The sequence below is a fragment of the Colius striatus genome, chromosome 9 (assembly GCF_028858725.1).
Source record: "Colius striatus isolate bColStr4 chromosome 9, bColStr4.1.hap1, whole genome shotgun sequence".
Taxonomy (NCBI): domain Eukaryota; kingdom Metazoa; phylum Chordata; class Aves; order Coliiformes; family Coliidae; genus Colius; species Colius striatus.
This window is the reverse complement of record NC_084767.1, coordinates 35,152,224-35,169,482: the sequence shown is the minus strand read 5'-3', so window position 1 is coordinate 35,169,482 and position 17,259 is coordinate 35,152,224. Positions and strand designations below refer to the sequence as shown.

At 39.5% G+C, this 17,259-nt stretch overlaps 2 protein-coding genes across 8 annotated transcripts in view; one reads left to right on the top strand and one right to left on the bottom strand.

The window, feature by feature from the left end:
- The window catches only part of CREB1 (cAMP responsive element binding protein 1), a 36,049-nt gene extending 22,107 nt beyond the window's left edge, over positions 1-13,942 (top strand). Inside the window, exons 5-9 of one of the 2 annotated variants that reach the window (XM_062002015.1) lie at positions 1,850-1,992; positions 3,413-3,595; positions 4,963-5,113; positions 8,075-8,247; positions 8,346-13,942. In XM_062002015.1, the coding sequence (XP_061857999.1) occupies positions 1,850-1,992; positions 3,413-3,595; positions 4,963-5,113; positions 8,075-8,219 (622 nt within the window). In that variant the 3' untranslated portion in view covers positions 8,220-8,247; positions 8,346-13,942. Of the gene's footprint in view, positions 1-1,849; positions 1,993-3,412; positions 3,596-4,962; positions 5,114-8,074 lie in introns of both variants that reach the window. The other variant, XM_062002014.1, reaches the window with a different exon arrangement.
- METTL21A (methyltransferase 21A, HSPA lysine) overlaps positions 1-17,259 on the bottom strand; it is a 31,668-nt gene that overhangs the window by 8,214 nt on the left and 6,195 nt on the right. For 2 of the 6 annotated variants that reach the window (XR_009819229.1, XR_009819230.1), the window contains exon 3: positions 4,600-4,679. Coding sequence is in view for 3 of the 6 variants with exons in the window: in XM_062002017.1 (XP_061858001.1) it covers positions 8,556-8,578 (23 nt within the window). In the remaining 3 variants the exon portion in view is untranslated. The other 4 variants (XR_009819231.1, XM_062002019.1, XM_062002021.1 and 1 more) reach the window with 4 other exon arrangements.

The following is a 17,259-nucleotide window of genomic DNA, read 5'->3' as shown; positions in this document are numbered from 1 at the left end:
CTGCAGTGAGACACTTGCTTTTACTATATATGGACAAACGGCTGTATACCATGAGACAAGCAGCAAACTGAGAAGAGGGTACTTGTGCATGCTAACCTCATTGAGATGGACTCCCTTACACACACTGATGCCACCATACCACAGCCTCTGTCCTCAAATCTGGTGATCCTGGTGACTCAGCAAAACTTTGTAAAACTTAATACACAGTGCAGACTCTGGGACAACGTAGGGGTCATGTCAGAAAGGCTAAGGCAGACTACTGTTTCTGCTTGGCATTATTCAAGCTGCTATAACTAGCTCCAGAGACAAGATAGATGCAGATAGGTTCCCAGAAGTGAAGGCTATACTGTAAGTGGCCCTGTGCTCTGGCAGGAAGGTTGGACTAGATTATTTTTAGAGGTCCCTTCCAACCCTTAAGATTCTGTGATTCCTCAGAAACTACACTTTGCTTATGCTACTGAAGTACATCATGTGTTCCCCATGTCAGTTCATGGATCCTATATTTGTAAAGCTGCCACCTTACCTCCTATCTTAAACCCAACTTTATGATGTCAGAGGTAGGTTTTAGCCACCTGATCATATCTGACATGAGCTTAAAAAGTGGTGAGCAATCTGACATGACCTTAAAAACCAGTGAGCTGTAGATTCTTCTTTTCTATTTTTAGGATCTTGGATTTTGTTCCTTGTTCTCCTTTCTCTCTCCATATTTCTTTATCTGTTTTGTCCACTAGTGTTTCTGGTCTAATACCTACATTACAAACTCTCTGGATGGAATTTTTTGTTTTGTCCAAGTGGTGTTAGGCACAGTGGAGCGCTTGGGGTTCTTGCATGCATGCAGAGTCAAAACAGAAACAGCTCTGTTTGTCAAGTTGCTTAGCAGAGTGACTGCTCTCTCCAAATAGCTGCATACAGATGTTCTGGCTCCCAAAGCCTTAAAAACCTTATCTAAGAAGTGAGTGTTGTCTTTGTTGCACTTCTGAGTTCTAGTAATGATCCACAGGAAAACATGCAAAGATAGTTGTAAAAGATGTTGCCTTTACCCAAATAGCATTTTGCAGTGACATAACAGAATATACCAGCAATGAAAAGGGCTTGACAATTCTCTGAGGGACAGTGTGTGGTCTAAACAATGCATATCATAGTAACTGCTGTGGTCAGTTTTACTCTCATATTCAGTGGGACCTGTAGCTGTGATGCTTTAGCAGTTTTGGTGTTAGATAAATAACACATGGAAATAATTAAACTAATTGCTCTTTCCTTTACCCATGCTAATCTCATAGCTTTCTCAGGCAGGGCAGCTGTAAATGTAACTGTGTGACTTCAGTCAAACACTTGGTATTGTCTCCCAGGTAGATCTTACACTGTAAACAGGTTGCTCTTCACAAGCATTTCTGCTAATTTTATACTCAGCTCTCTTTATGATCTCTGAAATGGAGAAGTTCCCTTTAATGTAAGTGAGGAAGCAGGTTTTTTACATAATTTTGCTTTCTTAAATCTTTATGTGGCTAAAAGTGGGAAACAGATAAAAATGGATGAGGGAGACACGTTTTTTAGAAAAAGGGAAGATTGTCATAGCTATATCTTGAATTGACAAGAACCAATTGAGAAGCACCTGTATCTTGTGTTAATAAGCACAGCTTTTCTGTGCTGGCTTCCTTGCCCATCTGTGCACGGCATTTTGAGCAATCCTCTCCAATAAGAGTTTGAAGATAGTTTTTCATTCTGCACCTATATTTTCCCGTCTGGCTTACTGCGCTTTTTCAGTTTGCTCCAGCATTATGTATCAAATGGACTTATTTTTAAAAAAAACAAATTTATTAAAATCTCTACAACACACTGTCTTTGCCAGAAAAATTTTGAATGACTTGTCCTCAGACGCCCCAGGAGTGCCAAGGATTGAAGAAGAGAAGTCTGAAGAGGAAACAGCAGCACCTGCCATCGCCACTGTTACGGTGCCAACCCCCATTTACCAAACCAGCAGTGGGCAGTACAGTATGTAGTCTGAATTTCTTAGTGGTGCTAGTAAGTGGGGATGAGAAGAGGAAGAACTGTTATTTCTGTAACTGTTTGGAGAAAGCAGGACAAAGCAGGAGGTGAAAATTAAGGTTACTTGAGTTTTACTGTTTGGTAACGATGCCTTTTAAACACATTGTAAGTATTTGAAATGTTCAGTTAAGATTTTGGAACTGCTTGCCAGTTAGTGCATCCTGAGACAAATACGAACTAACCATATCACTATTATAAATTTTTCACTTCAGGAGCCAGATGAGGTAATTCAGAAGTTTGAGGTTTTCTCCTGGCAGATTATTAATACTAGTTCATAAAATTGTAACCTCATTAATAGAAAAAACATTACAGTCTGCAGTCACATTTTTAGAAAGTTCTGAAAAAAGAAGGACTTTAGCAACCTTAGATAAAATACTTAATAAATACACATTCTTATGTTTTCTTTATTCATTATATTTTACAGATATAGTGCTTTGTCTTAAAAGATTGGGGATACAGCCGTAAAGGTAGACATGCTGTCTCACACAGTGTTAAATATACAAAAGGGAGAAAGAACTACTTGTTCACATTTTTCTCTTAAAGTCTTTTTAAAATTGTAACTCTATTAGGCCACTTTGACTAGTATCCTACTTAATTTTATTTATATGTGGTCACTTCTGCTTTTTTAACTCTAAAATAACTGCTTGCACAAGTACTTGATATTTTGATATATGTCTGTTTATAGGAACATAGTGAAATTCTGTGGAATCGCAAATGAGGGGTGATGTCTTAGTACAACTGCATGACAGTTGAGGGAAAGACAGGAAAACAAAAAAAAAACCAAACAGCAAAGTAAGACTGCTTGAGGGGAAAAAAATGTGTGAAACCAGACATTTCTTAAGCAAAAAAGTACTAGGAAGATGCTGAGAAGGTTGTAGAGAAGGGGGGATACAATAATAAGAAAAAAAAAAGCCAAAGCAAGAAGAAAGTGAAACACAAGATGGACAGCAGTAGCAGCAGAGGAGACTGAAGGGCATAAAGCATGGGAGAGGAGAGGAATTTCAGATAAGAAGAAAAAAGGAAGGACTGAGGAAAAGACCTAAACCAATCAAGAAGAAAGTCTTAACTGACAAATTAAAATGTATTCTCTAGAAGGTGATTTTAGCTCCTCTGTGTGATGCTGTTTATCAGAGAAACTAATTTGTGGTTTAGGCTGTGTTTTTGGCCACTCCGAAAAAATAGGAGTCCGACAGAAAATTGAAAATGTACTTTCAAAGCATGATTTCTTTAATGTACATTAAAACCATTTCCCTGATTTGAGAGATTTGAGTCAGATCAGTATTCTTCCATGTCTAGGTTTAATACTGTAAGCTAATGAGTAAATTAGTGTTTTAAATGCTATGTCTTTTTTTTTTTTTGTCTTCAGTTGCTATTACCCAAGGAGGAGCAATACAGTTGTCTAATAATGGCACAGACGGAGTACAAGGTCTCCAGACGTTGACTATGACTAATGCAGCTGCAACCCAACCTGGCACCACCATTTTACAATATGCACAGACCACAGACGGACAACAGATCCTTGTACCCAGCAATCAAGTTGTTGTACAAGGTGAGAAACTTCACTGCTAGTCACTCTGTATAACATTTTCTCCATGCAGATATAAGTTGCCAACCTAACTCCTTCAAATGTGTTGGGAAACAGAATTAACAGATTTGGCACAGATAAGTCTCCAAAATTACAGGGAATTCTGGACAAAGCTATTTGTCGCATTTTCTTGGAGCCTTTCCCTTCAGATTGATAAAATTGTGAATATTTTGGGCTTGCATCTTATTTTTTATTTTCCATGCTAAATGTTTGATGTTTTGTCCACACAAGTATTTTTTAATATGTTCTGCAAAAGCTGATAGTACTTTAGACTTTTGAGTTCTCCTAGGTAGTCATCTGCAACAGCAGTACATTTAAAGTGAAGCATTAAAGTTAGGAAATAAAGTTGCTGGATTCTTTGTATAAAGACATTTTAAGTTAGTAGTTTTTTCCCTTTTTCAATTACAAGTTATAATTTCTTACTACTGTGGCTTTTGTAACTAATTACCAAATACTTAATCATTGAGTCTTAGAATCATTCTAAATTTAGGAAAGTGCCTTCAGAGATTTTTTTTGGTCTAGCCCTCCACTTAGAACAAGGGTTATTTCAACTTAGAATAAGTTGGGGGGGTTATTGTATTATAATATATGGTTTGATTTATTAAAAAATAGGGGGTATTTAAAATTATTTCTTAAAAGTAATGGAAAAACGTACCTCTGTACTTATGATCGTAATGAAGGTGATTTGAAAGTTACCCAGTGAAGATGTCTCCAGTCTTCAGTAAATATACATAGCCAGAAAAAATACTCTTGTTGCACTGATTTTTTGGTTTTTGTGTTCTTAATATGATTTCTTTAGGTGGTATCATTTTTTTTTTGAGCTCGGGCAAATACACTCCTACATTACAACAAAAAAAATGAAACCCAACAACCTTGTTCATTCTGGAGAAGCAGTGAAGTTGTGTGTGTCTCTCTCGTTGGAGTAAATGCTGCTTTTCTACACCCTTTTTTCTGTGTCACATACTTACACATGTAGTTTCTCCTTTTCCAGGTAGACATTTTGGAGCATAGCTAGAAATACTGTTTGCCATCGTTCATCTTCTTAAAACTGCTCAAAAAACAGAGAAGTAAAAAGCAATGTACTAAGGAAGAAAAAAGCACAGCAATATAGCAAGACAAATTGAGTTATCCAGCTCAAGTGAACACTTCTTCAGCCGGAATACCCCAAAACCTTGTGCATGTTAAACTAAGACAGAGTTGGCGATGATGACCCAGATGACAGTCATCCCTCCTGTACTGTAGCCCAGAATGCGTAGTTTGGAAGATGACTAGATGCTCTTGCACTGCATTTAACAGCACTGTCACCAAACATGTTCCCTTGTGTCTTTCAGCTGCCTCAGGAGACGTGCAGACCTACCAGATTCGCACTGCCCCTACCAGCACCATTGCCCCAGGCGTAGTCATGGCATCCTCTCCGGCACTTCCAACCCAGCCAGCAGAAGAGGCCGCGCGGAAGAGAGAAGTGCGTCTAATGAAGAACAGGCATGTACATTTTACAACACTTTTTTTCTTCCATCAGCCCTGCATAGAACTAGAATGTTAAGCACTAGGAATCCTCATCTTAGTCATTTTGGGAAATGCTTTCCAAAGAACTTGCCTTTATTTAGAGATGCAAAGCAGCACATCTGCTAATGTCATGTATTATGAGTATGAAACTTTAAGTAAAAGTGTCAGACTCATTCTGTGAGGTGTGTGAATTTGTTGCTGTAAAGAGAAAAGTCACTGGTGAGAGACCTGTATGACTGCAGATGTATTTGTACAAACATGGAGGTGAATTGATTTTTTTTTAGTTAATACATTCATGTAGTTCATTTCCCAGATTCTTTAGCTTCCTGCATGCATTATCCTCGGTGACCCACCTTGCACTCTTCACAAGTACTTTCTGGATTGTCTTACTTGTTCACTTTAGCTGTTTGCCCTTTGGGTTTTAACTTCTGGAGGCAGAAAGACTCAAGGAAAGGCTAAATGAGCAGCTGCTCCTTTTGAAGTCATGTGGAGACAGTAGTGGCAGCGGAGAAGCTGAAAGAGAGAGGAGACTTGTCCCTGTAGTATTTAGTGTGTCGGGATGAACAGCCAGGCCTGCCGAGGTGAGACTTAGTGGAGGCAGTGAAGGAAGGGAACAGCAGAGAAAAGTTGGACATGATGCTGTTTAAGCCTACTGCTGTGGGAGGAAGAAGAGGTAGGCCTGAGCTGACCTGTCGCAGCAAGCTTGAACTCCATCTGCAAGCCACATGTTTGAGCTTGTATGTTACATATGACTCTGGGAAGATAGCAGTTGCAGATACAGAAGCATTGTTTGCTTCATCTGTCAGTCTGAAAAAAAAAAAAAAAACCCTTGTGTTGTACAGGTGCATTTATTTTCCACAGATTGCTGAGATGTGAACACAATAGAAAGTTAGTTAGCAGACCTAATGCTTTTCTGAGGGGCTTTAATGAAGTAAATAATGCTGAACAGCAGAGTTCACTTCTTTAAAAGTTCTTTTTGTACAGAATGTCTCCCATCTCCCCTTTTTATACATTTTTCTGGAGTCAGTGAATAGTAGACATCACCCTTTCAGGTTCTGCATTGGAGAAAAAATTAATTAGCATGATGAATCCCCTCATTAGTTAGCAGTCTTATTCCAGTAAAAGAAATCTTTTGTGTTTGGGAAAGCCAAGAAAAACAATGAGGAATTACCCTCACTTGAGTTAAATTGACAGCATTTGCAACAGTATCCTGTTGCATGAGGTGCTTTTAGCCTGCCAGCTTAACAGGTATTTGCAAATCTAGGTTCCTTATGGAGCAAGGGAAAGGGATAGAGGCAGATGGTGAGGTGGTACTTATTAGAGGATTATGCTATAAATATTCGTAGATATTATTGTGCAAATTTTCTATGTAAATTTTAGATTTTAGATTTTAAAGGCACTCTTGTAATTCAATATAACTCTAGCTGTTCAAAACAAATAACTAATGGGAACAGACTTGAGGTAGCTTAATATGCATCACAACCTGGCACAAAAATCACCAAAAGAAAGAAAAAGTTGTCACCCAGGAGGACAGGTTAGCAGTTAGCACTGAGAGGCACTTCCTGATCCAGTAGTACTTAATCTTTTGGGTACACAAGTAACAGCACCAAATAGCTTAAATTCTAAATGTTGCACACAGCCCACTGAAGTGCTGCAAGCATATGGAATTGTAATTGTAGGGGTGACAAATGGATGCTTGAGTCCTTTCAGGGCTTACAAACTGTGTTTTCTTCATCCTGTCTCTTTTGTGGAGCTGAATTTTGAAAATTGGTTTTAGAGTCTTCCTACAGGTAGGTCCTGGAACAGACATTCCTTTTTACCTAGTACTACACCTACTATTTGTCTAAATAAAGGTTAAATTTTGCTCTCTCATTTCCCAGAAGATTGACCGTATCATCAGTCTATGCAATGGAGGGACACCTGGACTCTCCTGTTGAATCTGCCCTGCTTTGCACCTTTGGGCAAGCAAGCATGTACATTTACATGAATCTGCTGCATGATGCTTTGGCCAAACTGCATTGCAGGAGGAGAGCCCTCTGCCTGGACTCCCATCCACCTGCAGCCTTTAGTCTTGTGCTTAATTTGTACAGTGGTACCATTACTGTTGCTATGCAGGATAGCTTCTGCCTTGGTGTTACTGCCTTCAGGATGCTCAGCAGCACAGTAACACCTTTCGGGTATTTTTCATTGGTGTTCCTAGTATGTTGCCAAGTCACCTGAAGGCAGCTCAGTCTTTACGAGCAAGCCTTCAAAATTTGTCTTGAGGTCTGCTTCAGCACATTGACACTGCCATGTTCTTGGCACAGCAGACAAGGACTAAAGAATTATACAGTTGCTAGTGACTGTTTATTCTGTGATTTTTATAGTTGTTTATATTATCATTGCAGTGATGCAGACATTATTAAGACAATTAAAATATTTATCAAGACCAAATACATGAGTGCTCTAAATACAGGGGGGTTTTCACCAGTTGAACATCTTGACCATTAGTATTTGATTAGACTGCAGCAAATGGAAGAATTAAGACTATAAAGAGACTAGTAGATGAATATTAGTCTTATCCATGTTTTATGTATTTATTATCGTAAAATCAATTAAATTATTGCAGCACCATTCAACTGGGACTAAAGACTTTATTGTAAATCCTGCAAGCAGAATTTTCTCATTAAGATTCTTTACTCACAGAAGCAGAACTTTATTGGTGTTGACTTAGTGGGATCTGCATATTGAAATGATCTGTGGATCTTGAGTATGAGGAGCATGATTTGTGAAGAGCAGTTTTTAGAAACTCAGCATTTTTTCCTAACTTGCATTTCTTAACAATACCTCCATATTCTAAATATCACAGTACTGGGTAAAGTTTTGACCAAACAGTTAAGAAGCCTATGTCTGCAAGTAATCATTCTGGATTTCAGTGGCTTTTTTTTTACTTTGCAGAGAGGCAGCACGTGAATGTCGCAGGAAGAAAAAGGAGTATGTGAAATGTCTAGAAAATCGAGTGGCTGTGCTTGAAAACCAAAACAAGACACTGATCGAGGAGTTGAAAGCACTTAAGGACCTTTACTGCCACAAATCAGATTAATTTTGGATTCCCATTTTCACTTGTCCAGGTGGGATAGAGACTGATTCTGGCTATACCCAGAAAGACAAAGTAAACTTTTTATTTTCTAAACATTTCTTTTTTTTCTATGCGCGAAACTGCCTGAAGCAACTACAGAATATATTTCATCTGTGCTTTGCATCAAACTGTGAATGTTCAAGTACTTGCCTCCACTTCTCCCCCTTCAAGATTATTTTCATCATAAAATCTCAGCGTGAAGAACAGGCTTCTTTCTTGTCTCCTCATCCTCTTCAAAGAGTAACAGTGGTCACTCGGGAAGTCACTGCAAGGAGGTCCTTTTGTAGTGATCTCAAGAATTTATGCTGAGCTCCTTCCATTGCCTTAGAGACAGAACCACAACAACCTCTTGGTCCAGAGAACTGTGGGACACATATGTGGAGCACGCATGGTGCAATGAAGAAGCAATGGTTGCCAAATTGGTTTCACATATTCATTATGGACTACAAAAATCCATGGCTAAACAGCATGCCAAATGAAAGGCGCTTCACAGTCACGTTATTGGTGTGGAGATAATAACTCTTTTGCAAACTAGCCCAGGAGGGGTTTTGATTTGTAATGTCTATTAAGCCCTTCCTGGACTAGTGAAAACTTCTCCGTACCTCAGAAACAAATGCATTGACATGAGCTTTACCAGTCAGGTGTTGCTTCTCGAAGCTTACGTGCGCATGTGTGTTCAGCATTCTGAATGCACAAAAAGCAAACACCAGCTTCATAGGATATTGGTGGGGAAGTGGTATTTGGATGGGAAAGACATTCAGAATAATAAAGGTACAGTAGTAATGTTTCAAAAACATGGGTAACACATGAAAGCATGTGTTACATGTACATACTCGTATGTATTTAGAACAAGTAAGCAGTTGAAGTGTGGCCAACTCCACATACAACTCCACATACAACTCCACATACAACTCCACATGTCTGAGAACAGTATAGTCTGAGTCCAAAGTCCTCTCAAGCAACGAGGAAACTCCTATTTCCCTACCACTATCTTATGCAATGGAAATTTTCATACTCAATGGAAACAGCAGCCTGGTTTGCTGGATTATTTTTCAGACTTTGAGGTCAAACTTTGAGGATGCTTTCCATATATAAATTTAATTGCAGTATGACAACTACCAGGAAAACCTCAACTATTGAAGAGGACTTCAGACACAAATATTCCAACTCCTGCTTTGCAAGGGACAATATTAATTATTTGAACCTGGCCAAGCTAGCTAAATTCTTAATTTATTTGGAGGATTTTTTTTTATGTAAAGGGGTCAGATTTACTGAGTAATTTATTCCTGTTACTCATGTGCCTCTGATGTTTGCAAGATCATTTTTTTTTTGTGTGCACTGAGGAACTGTGATCTCTCCCACAATTGTTAAAAAGATAGTTCATGTTCAAAACCCAGCTCTGTAGTAATCATTAGGACTTCAAAAGAATCATGCTCAAAAGGAACCAAAAAAGAATGTCAACAAGTTGTCAAAGAGAATGTGTCAAAAAGAATCATGTGCAGCTTTTTCCTAGCCCTCTGAAGTCAGTCTCTTGATATGTCAACTTGGGTCATTTGATGGAGTAAGTTCACTTTAGGTTTCCAGTCAAACTTCTATGCATAGAGACATCTGAGTAAGACTCTGGTCTGTACTAATGCCTTGCCTACCGAAGTATTAGCTAATATCTTTTTCCCATTTGCTCTATCTGTTTTTAAGATAAATCTCAAACATGAGCTTCTAAAAGGTTATACAATCAGTGTGACATTATAAAAAAAATATTTGAAAGACTTTGTGCAGTTGAGTCTCAAACAGCTAAGCAGTATTAAAAGTTCTAGTTTTCTCATTTGAGAGGGCATTCAATTTCCAAGAGACTTTAAAAGAAACAGAGATAAACTTACAGCATTATTGATAAATCTAGACTTTTCTATAATTTCATTTTAGGCTTGTATTTTGAGAACACAAGTATCAGAATTATTAAATGTTTCCAGAAGTTTTAAGGGGATTTATAAATGGTCTATTTTTATCTGCCATAGAGAATTGTTTTTCATGTTTTTATTTAATGGAAGATGAATTTATTAGTTTAGCAATGCAAATTTAAAGAAGACCCTAAATTCTCAGCAGTTACTTTTATTAAAAGTATCTGGTTCTTGATGTCAGAGAATACAAATATGTACAATGGTTACTGGTTTTTCACAACTGTTGCTGAAGCAGAAATGTTGATAATGCAGGAGTCATTCTCGTAAAATATTAAATTCATGATGGCCTAAGTTACAGAGTTACATGGAATGATTCCTCAAGCTTGGAGAAACATAGAAAAGCTGTACATGCTTACGTTAAGGCTGTTTCTTTTGTAGAACCATCAGCTTGTGAAAAATTGAGGTTTTGGAGAGAACCTGAATGAGGCTAGCGGTGATCCAAGAACTGTTTTAGTGGGTAATGAGCAGTGTCTGCTGCTTGCTGATAGTCACCAGTACAAAGCCTGGGAGCTGAATGGACCAGCTAGCCTAAACCGGTTCCCAGACTGGCTACTTCTAATACAGGGTTTGTGCAAATTTTTGTGGCAGTGAGAGAACTGTGAAACCAGTTTGTCTGTGCGTTGTCTGCAAGTAGTCTAGTGCTATTAATCTAGACCTCATTAGCAACTAATGTTTCACTAAGGACGTTATTTTAAAGTACTTAGCAATCTGCAAGAATCTTTATTTTTATTTATGCTATACTGAGGATTTAGGGACTTGAATTTATTTAATGGAAATTTTAAATGACAGTAATAAAAAATATCTTAGAATGAAGCACACGGCTGGCTAGGGGTACCCATACGTGCTTTACTATTCATATTGACCCAAAAAAGGGAAATAATATGACATAGGAATCCGTTCATATGTTACTTACGAAGTAGGGAGGTTGGGGTTACCAGCTTCTAAGGCCATTTGGAAGTAGGGCGGAAATTTTGGAGGCAGCGGGGAGGGAAGGTTAGTTTTCTATCTCACAGTTCTGAGTTTTCAAGAACTGATAGCCTGTTTTACCCGAAGAGAGGGTTAGAAAGGGCTAGATCCATGTTCATAATAAACAAGAATTGATTTGAAATATAATTTTTGTAATGTCATTATTTTGCAAAACAGCAGCACCAATCAGGCAGTTAAGATATTGTCAGAGGTGCTCTTTTAATTTAGATATTCTTGGAAAATACGTATGTATAATATATGTACATATATATATATACACACAGTATATAATCTACAGCTCTGAGAGCTTTTAAGTCAGGAATGCTGAGTATTATAGTATATGGAGGTCAGAAGAAGTTTTTACCTTTTCTCTGTGTGTCTGGGTATGTGTGGATGTGTGCGCGCGTGTGAAAGCTTCCCCCACCCCAGTAGTTCTGGGCCGCATTATTCTAGCGCTTATTACAGATTTGTTTTGTGCTGTTTCTCAGTTATCCATTTGTAGTAATGTTATTTCATCCTTCATGGTTTTTGTGAGGTTTCTTTTTGGTTTTTTATTGATGGAGGTTTTTGAAATTACACAAACAGTGGGTTTCCAACAACCACCACCCCCTAGAATCATTCATTTTCATGCTTTTTCTCTTTGGCAGCTATATTGCAGAGGCAAAACAACTGGAAAAGTTGTTAAGGTCGTATTTTCTAAAGGAACCACTGGTAAGACTTCAGTTCTCCTTCTGGGGTAGTGCCGATGTATTTTTCTTTAAGTAGTGATTTCAGCAGAACCAGGTGGTTGCCAGCACCATTGCTCATCTCTGAAAGCACAATTTTAGCCTGTCATGCACAGCAGGACTGTACAGACACCTGTAGGTTCTGGCTATGTCCTGCAGTTGGCATTTGTGTTGTATACCACTGTCTCCTCCTCTCCAGTACCTGTATGTTGATCAGAAAATTGGTGATGTGTTTGGAATTTTTAAGAGGCTCAGAAAAAAAAAAAAACACAAACAACAAAAATTTAATAAGGAAAAAAAGCCCTGATGGTTTCTAATCTAAATTTGTACTACAAGTTTTAATGTGTGACGGACAGAGTGCTTTTCGTGGGTTCAAGTAAAAACAAGTCTCTCCATCAAAGCAAGTTCAGTATCAGTGGTTGCAAATCTATGACAATTCATAGAGGATTTAATTGATTTTCTAAGACCGTGTTTCTATTGTTATTTTTTCCACCCTGAAGCAGGTTGGTTAGTGATGTAACATTTGCCAGTGATCTAACCAAAAGGTCATGTATTTATTTTTGTTACACTATATTCTTTGTAAATGTTTAATTAAAATGTGCACTTTTTGGGAAAAAAGAAACAAACACAGAGCAAAAAAATGTATGAGCAATTGGGTTTGCTTCCTGGCAAAGTTGTAATCCTGTCGCCTGCGCACAATGCACTCCTCTTCCCTAGAAGTTGACTCCTTCACAAATTTAACTTACTAGCACCTGGCCTCCAGCAGGCATTACTTCAAAATGGCAGGAGATCTGAACTGGCACTATTGAAGACTGGAAAGAATTAAGTGTGTGGTGTCTCAGAGCAGTATATACAGGATGGATGTGAAATTATTTTTAGATGAGAACTAGTTCACTGATCCCAAGTGGGAAAGGGAGGTTAAATTGGGAGGAAAACTAAACTATTTGTCAGACACTTTATTCCTCTCTTCTAGATTGGGATTTGGCTGTAGATTTTACAAGCTGCATTCCAAGAAAATAAATCAAAGGGCTTTCCAGTTCTTTGGCACCAGGTAGTAAAGTTACATTGACAGTGTGTCACCCTGCTTTAAAATTTAAAAAAAAAAAAAAGCATGACCACCTTACTTTTGCAGGAGCAATGGTAATTTAGCTGTAACCTGAAATCTGTAACCGTGAGTGGGTTTTAAAAGCATACAGTAAGTACATTGATGGTTCTCTGTACTGTGCCTGAGCTTTTGAATTTGCTAGCTGCAAAAGACACCGATTTTGCAGAAACCTGAATGTATCGTGAAGCTCACTTGGTCTGGACAGAGCCAGACTGATGAAAAGAAGCAGGGTGCTTAAGTCCTGTCTACTGTGTGCTTGTGACAGGGTTCAGGTCTGTGGATGGATATGGCTTAAATCTGTACGTCTCTCTGGGGGAAAGGGAGCAGATCCAGTTGGTAAAGAGGGTTTACATTTCAAGTGTTTTGCCTTGGAATGTGTTATTTATAAATGTATTTAAGCTTTGCCCCACAAAGAGACTTGCTTGAGCTAGCTGGTGCAGCACAAACTGAAGACAGTGACCTGGTTGTCTTCTGGTACTTAAGTGCAGTTTGTGACTTGCTGTCTAAGTGGTGAGTTCAGGTCTCACTTTCACCAGTGAGAGGCAGAAGTCAGCTGTCCTCAGGGGCTGTGTGTGGCCAGGGCCAGGCTGTGATGATCCACAGCTGGCACACTTCATAAGCTGACTGCTCACTGTACTCACAACTTGGGAGCAGTCGGTTCACTCAGCCTCAGCTGCGTATTTTTCTGAAGCAGGGGATAGCTGAGTGAGAGCAAGAGGAAGGAAGGCTTTGAGCCAATAAGTTATCTAGAAATGTCCACTCTTCAGAAGTAAGGTTGTTTGGGTGCTCTCCACAAGTTGTGTTTTATCCAGGTGCCACTCCATTTTTTGTGTGTGCTAAGACATTTATTTATATTAAAACATTAATTTTTTTAAGTTCTAGAATTTTGAGGTTGTATGAGATTTGAAACTGAGCTGCTCACATGGACTTTTTGGGATGGGATGGGATGGGATGGGATGGGATGGGATGGGATGGGATGGGGAACAAGGCAAGAAAAGGTGCTAGTTGGCTGCCAGCCCCTCCACAGACTTGTCTACAGATTGGTTGTTTACTTCAAAAATGAGTTGTTTCTACTTTGGATTTATAATTTGAAATTGTTTTGAAACAGTGTTTTTCAAGGAAGCTTCCAGAGCAAGGGTTGTTATCGTCCCTTCGTAATGTAAGCTGGAAAGAGTAAGTTCATGCATCTGCATTTCTGATTATTTACCTAAACTATGTCAGCAGAGAACAGGGTATTGTAGCTCGACTCCACATACACGTGAAAGTTAAAAAACTAAATGAAAATCCATTACTGGGGGAAAATAAATTCTTATTTACATCTCCCCAAAAATCTAGAAACATCCCTGTTGTGGTTTGGGTTTTTTTTTTTGCCTTTATTTTTTTGTGCTTTATCTGTGTTAAAAAAAAATGTACTGGGTTATGATGCATTTTATTAACACTATGTACATATTAGCTGCTTTGTGTTTCAGAATGGTAGTAATTGCTTTGTATATTAAAGTGATTCTTGTGAATCTGTGAATTGTCATAAAGAAGTGCTTTTTCTTACTGTAACCTTTGTGGTATAAACTGTCATTACTCCCTTTTTACACAAACATTTACGTGCAGTCACATAAACATGCTTTAAAAAACTCTATGAGGTCTCTTTTTTGAGCAGGATGTTGCATTTACACTAATTTAGTGGCAAATGGTAGCTAGATAGGAATATGGCAAAAGGTGTATTTTAAGCAGATTATGGTGTCCTTTCACAATCTGTGGTAAGTATTCATGAGAGATTTTCCCCAAAGGGAAGGCTTTTAAAATCCTAATTAAATTGAATTTAGGTTAGTGAGAAGTTAAGTCCTGAAAAGCAAAGCTTCTCTTCCACTTCCTAGTGCTTTAGAAACTGCTTTCGAGTATCCATTCTGGTCACAAATTAGTTCTGTTGTTCAATTATGTACAAAAGACTTTTCCCTTTCACAGTTCAAATATGCTGTCTTTCTCACTTTTAAGCATTCCTGTAAACCATGTGCCACTGATGTTAATAACAGAGCAGAACAGAAGGCAGCGAACACTGCAAGGTTGCAACCTGGTTATGTAATCTGCAAGGCTGGATCCAAGCACTGGGATGAAAGCCAGGAGAACAAACTCAGCACCAAGGTAAACACACCTCCAGTGGCATTAAGGGGAAGTAGTAAGGTCAGCTCATTATGGCTGGGATTTTGTGGTTTTCACAACAAAATGTTTTCATAATGCCATTCACCTACTTGCTCAGAAAAATCTACATCTCATTAATGACGGAGAATCCCAAAAGGGTTAGTCCATGAGATAAAAATGCAGTTTGGCTTGAATTTCGCACTGAAAAGAATCAGTTAACACAAGACCCCTGTGCAGTCAGTAGGTCAGCTTGTAAACCTGGTTCTTTGGACACTGCTGCACCTTGAAGCCCTTCATAAGATACAGAGCCAAATTTCATAGTGTTAATCAAACATGACCGCGGAGAGAGAGCTGGGAGTCCTGTCTGATAACAAACTAACTGTGAGTCGGCAATGTGCCCTTGTGTCCAAGAAGGCCAATGGCATCCTGGAATGCATCAAGAAGTGTGGCCAGCAGGTCAAGGGAGGTTCTCCTCCCCCTCTCCTCTGCCCTGGTGAGGCTTCATCTGGAGTCCTGTGTCCAGTTCTGGGCTCCTCAGCTCAAGAGGGACAGAGAACTTCTGGAGAGAGGCCACCAAGATGATCAGGGGAGTGGACACCTTTCATATGAGGAAAGGCTGCAGGAACTGGGGCTGTTTAGTCTGGAGGAGACTGAGGGGGGATCTCATTAATATTTACAAACTTCTAAATGGTAGGTGTCAGCAGGTTGGGACATCACTTTTTTCTGTTGTCTTCTGTGACAGGACAAGCTGTAATCGAAAGAAGCTGGGACACAAGAAATTGCATTTAAACATAAGGAAAAAATATTTTACTGTGAAGCTGACGGAGCAGTGGAACAGGCTGCCGGGTAGGGTGTGGAGTCTCCTTCCTTGGAGGTCTTCAAAACCCACCTGGGCATGTTCTTGTGCAACCTGATCTAGGTGGACCTGCTTCAGCATAGGGGTTAGACTAGATGAGCTCTCAAGGTCCCTTACAACCCCTACCATTCTGTGATTCTGTGACTTCAGTTCCAATGACATTTTAGAAAAGTTTGTTGCTTTGCAGAATGGCACATTTCAGGAGTGGTTTCACAATCTCACAACATGTTCATGTCTTATCTGGTTGCTTTCCTGTGACTTGGATCCTCTCCCTAGGGTGAGTAATTTCTCAAGAGACTATTTATGCATTGCTCCACTACTCGGGTACCCATGGCAAAACACATACTCCCTATAGATGAGTCCCTATAGATACGTTACAAAACGGGACCAATACAATGGAACCAGACAAAATCACACAGACTTCTCTAGTGCAGGCGTGACCAGGGTGACAGAAAGTGCTTGGGCAGGGTGTAATTGCCAAACAGCCACTGAAATATTACTGTGCATGACCTCATAATAAAGGGACCTGTGTGTCAGGACACCAGAGTTTGTGGGCATCATCGCGAAAGGCTGCTCTCTGCGTGTCACCCAGCGGGCAGTTACATCTCTGCTACTTCTGTCCTGCATGTCTAGGGTGGTTCACTACCAACATCTCCCTGCAGCTGAGAGTGATGGGAGTGTAAAAAAGCTGAAAAGCCCAACCTGGGACAACAGAAGGCACCACTCACTGCCTTGTTACATTCTCATGGCTGGTGCCTGCCCCTAAACACTGCAGCTTAAAAAAGCAACCAGAACTGATGCTCGTGTGGTGGTAACCTAAGCCATGTTCCTGGGACTGTTCTGAATCCCAAGGAGTGCCTGCACCCCAGTAGGAGTCAGAGAAGAAGGGATCCCCTTGAGGGAATGCCACTCCCTGAGCTGGGGAGGGACCACCAAGAGCTCAGCCCTGCAGGTCAGGGGAAAGGCATTCACCTGAGCTGCCAGCATCATCTCACACTTTTCTCCAGAAGTATTTACTTATGGGCAGCAGCATTGCTTCTGCCTTCAGACATACTCCCTTGGGTTTGCATACAGCTGCTGTGTAACAGCAACACAGCGAAAAAAAGCCAGGCCTGCTGTCTTCTGGCACATGCCTGCTCTTGCAGGAAGGCTATGGGCTGTAACAGCAGCAATGAGAAAAAGATACTGAAAGCTGCTGAACAACTAGAATGAAATGCAATTAAACTGATTTGGTTTAAAAGTAGAAAACCTTTTCTATCATCAA